Source organism: Poecilia latipinna, unplaced genomic scaffold, assembly GCF_001443285.1.
Source record: "Poecilia latipinna isolate Pla-1442-1.1 unplaced genomic scaffold, P_latipinna-1.0 Scaffold331, whole genome shotgun sequence".
NCBI classification, from domain to species: domain Eukaryota; kingdom Metazoa; phylum Chordata; class Actinopteri; order Cyprinodontiformes; family Poeciliidae; genus Poecilia; species Poecilia latipinna.
The window spans coordinates 238,435-240,271 of record NW_015112947.1 but is presented as its reverse complement, the minus strand read 5'-3'; the positions used below and the strand labels follow the sequence as shown (position 1 = coordinate 240,271).

The 1,837-nt window shown below is 37.4% G+C and overlaps 1 protein-coding gene across 1 annotated transcript in view; it reads right to left on the bottom strand.

The window, feature by feature from the left end:
* Nucleotides 1-622: 622 nt before the first annotated feature.
* znf622 (zinc finger protein 622) overlaps nucleotides 623-1,837 on the bottom strand; it is a 13,664-nt gene continuing 12,449 nt past the window's right edge. The window contains exons 7-8 of the mRNA XM_015035337.1: nucleotides 1,173-1,326; nucleotides 623-1,006 (exon numbers count right to left, since the gene is read on the bottom strand). Coding sequence (XP_014890823.1) covers nucleotides 1,196-1,326 — 131 coding nt within the window. The 3' untranslated portion in view covers nucleotides 623-1,006; nucleotides 1,173-1,195. The remainder of the gene's footprint in view (nucleotides 1,007-1,172; nucleotides 1,327-1,837) is intronic.

Below are 1,837 nucleotides of genomic sequence, written 5' to 3'. Positions count from 1 at the left end.
ATATATATATATATATATATATATATATATATATACATATATATATATTAAAATAAATATTAAAATAAAAGTTACATGCTGCAGCTTTATCTGCTGCTGCAGTCTGGAAGTTCGGCAGTCTATCAGCCGCCATGTTTGTGTTCAAAAATGTTGAAAGTTGACATGAAATATGATTATCTAATTATGAGTTATTGGAAGATATTGTTGACGATACTTAAGCACAACTTTATAGTCATAAAAAAGCAAACAAATATGAACATAAATTGCATAGTTCAGTATTCAGCTATCGGCTCGGCTGTGTGACGTCGGTCGCACTCAGAGCCGACCCAAAGAATAAGTGAACCAAGCAGCTGCTAACATTTTAACACGGACCAAAGATCTGGGATTTTAACCTCTGGTTATTGGGAATTAAATATGATTTAATGGTTTCAGAAGACATAAATTAAAACATTTTAAATTGTTTAACATATAAATGTAATATTTAAAGGAGTAAAACATGAACAGACGTCATGGATTTAATCCAACAGTTTCTGATCCGTGACGAGTTTCAGTTTAAAGTTTTAAGACAAAAATAATTTCCTCAAACATCAAATCAGCTGCAGAAAAAAATGATGAGAGGAAATTTGATGTAAATATTTTACTTAAGATAAGTGAATTAATTTAAAAACCAGGTTGAATCATATTTCAGACCCATCATCAGTTTGAAATCATTTTAATCTAATTAAGCCTCACCTGGAAGATAACTAATGAATATTTTCATATCATACGTGTGACTGTATTAGTAAAACTTAAGAGTACTTTAATGAATCTGAGTTTTGCTCTTTATTTTTAATTAATGGTTGTTTCTCTAACGAGGCTGATCAGATTCAGTTCAGGAAAACAGTTCCTCCTTTTTCCAGCTTTGCAGTTCGTTCTCAGCTCATCTCCATTTTTCAATCAAGACGAGACAGAAGTCAGAGTTTCCCTGGTTTCCTGGCAACCATCATCCAGCTGCAGCAGTCTGCGTCCCAGCTGCAGCAGTCTGCGTCGCAACTACAGCAGTCTGCGTCCCAGCTGCAGCAGTCTGCGTCCCAGCTGCAGCAGTCTGCGTCGCAGCTGCAGCAGTCTGTGTCGCAGCTGCAGCAGTCTGTGTCGCAGCTGCAGCAGTCTGTGTCGCAGCTGCAGCAGTCTGCGTCGCAGCTGCTTCCTCTCCCTCTCAGAACATAACCTGCGCTCTGAAGTGCTTCTGCTTGGTGGTGTTGTTGCTCATCCCCATCTTCAGCATCCAGCGGGATTTCATCCTCTGGACGTACTGCATGTCCCTCTGTCTCTGCTGGACCGAGCCGCCTGGACGGACAGACAACAGGCGACATTTTGTTAAAGACACAGGAGGACAAACGTCCCGCTGAGGGAAGTCAGAGAATCACATTAAACAGTTCACTATGTAGATTTTTTGAGTGTCAACAATAAAAACACAAATCTGCTGTAAGTATGAATCATAATTAACTCGTTATAGTCTGGTTGCTATGGTTACAATCATAGATCCAGCAGGAAGCTGATGGGTAACTGAACCTGAACTGATCGACTTCTGCAGGAAGTTTCAACCATAAAGGCTCTTTGTCTCCTTTTCCTGTTTTATTATAAAATATTTTTCATACAGATACATATATTTTAACATTTTTTCTATTTATAATGTATATCTATTTTATCAAATAAATGGATACACCTTTTGACTGGCTCTGGTGTGTATATCTGTTTATACTTAGACATATTAAAGAAAAATAAAGAAAAGAGTTTATGGGACTCAAGGAGGATGAATTATTGTTTAGGAAATGCAGACATAAAAAAATATTTGTTC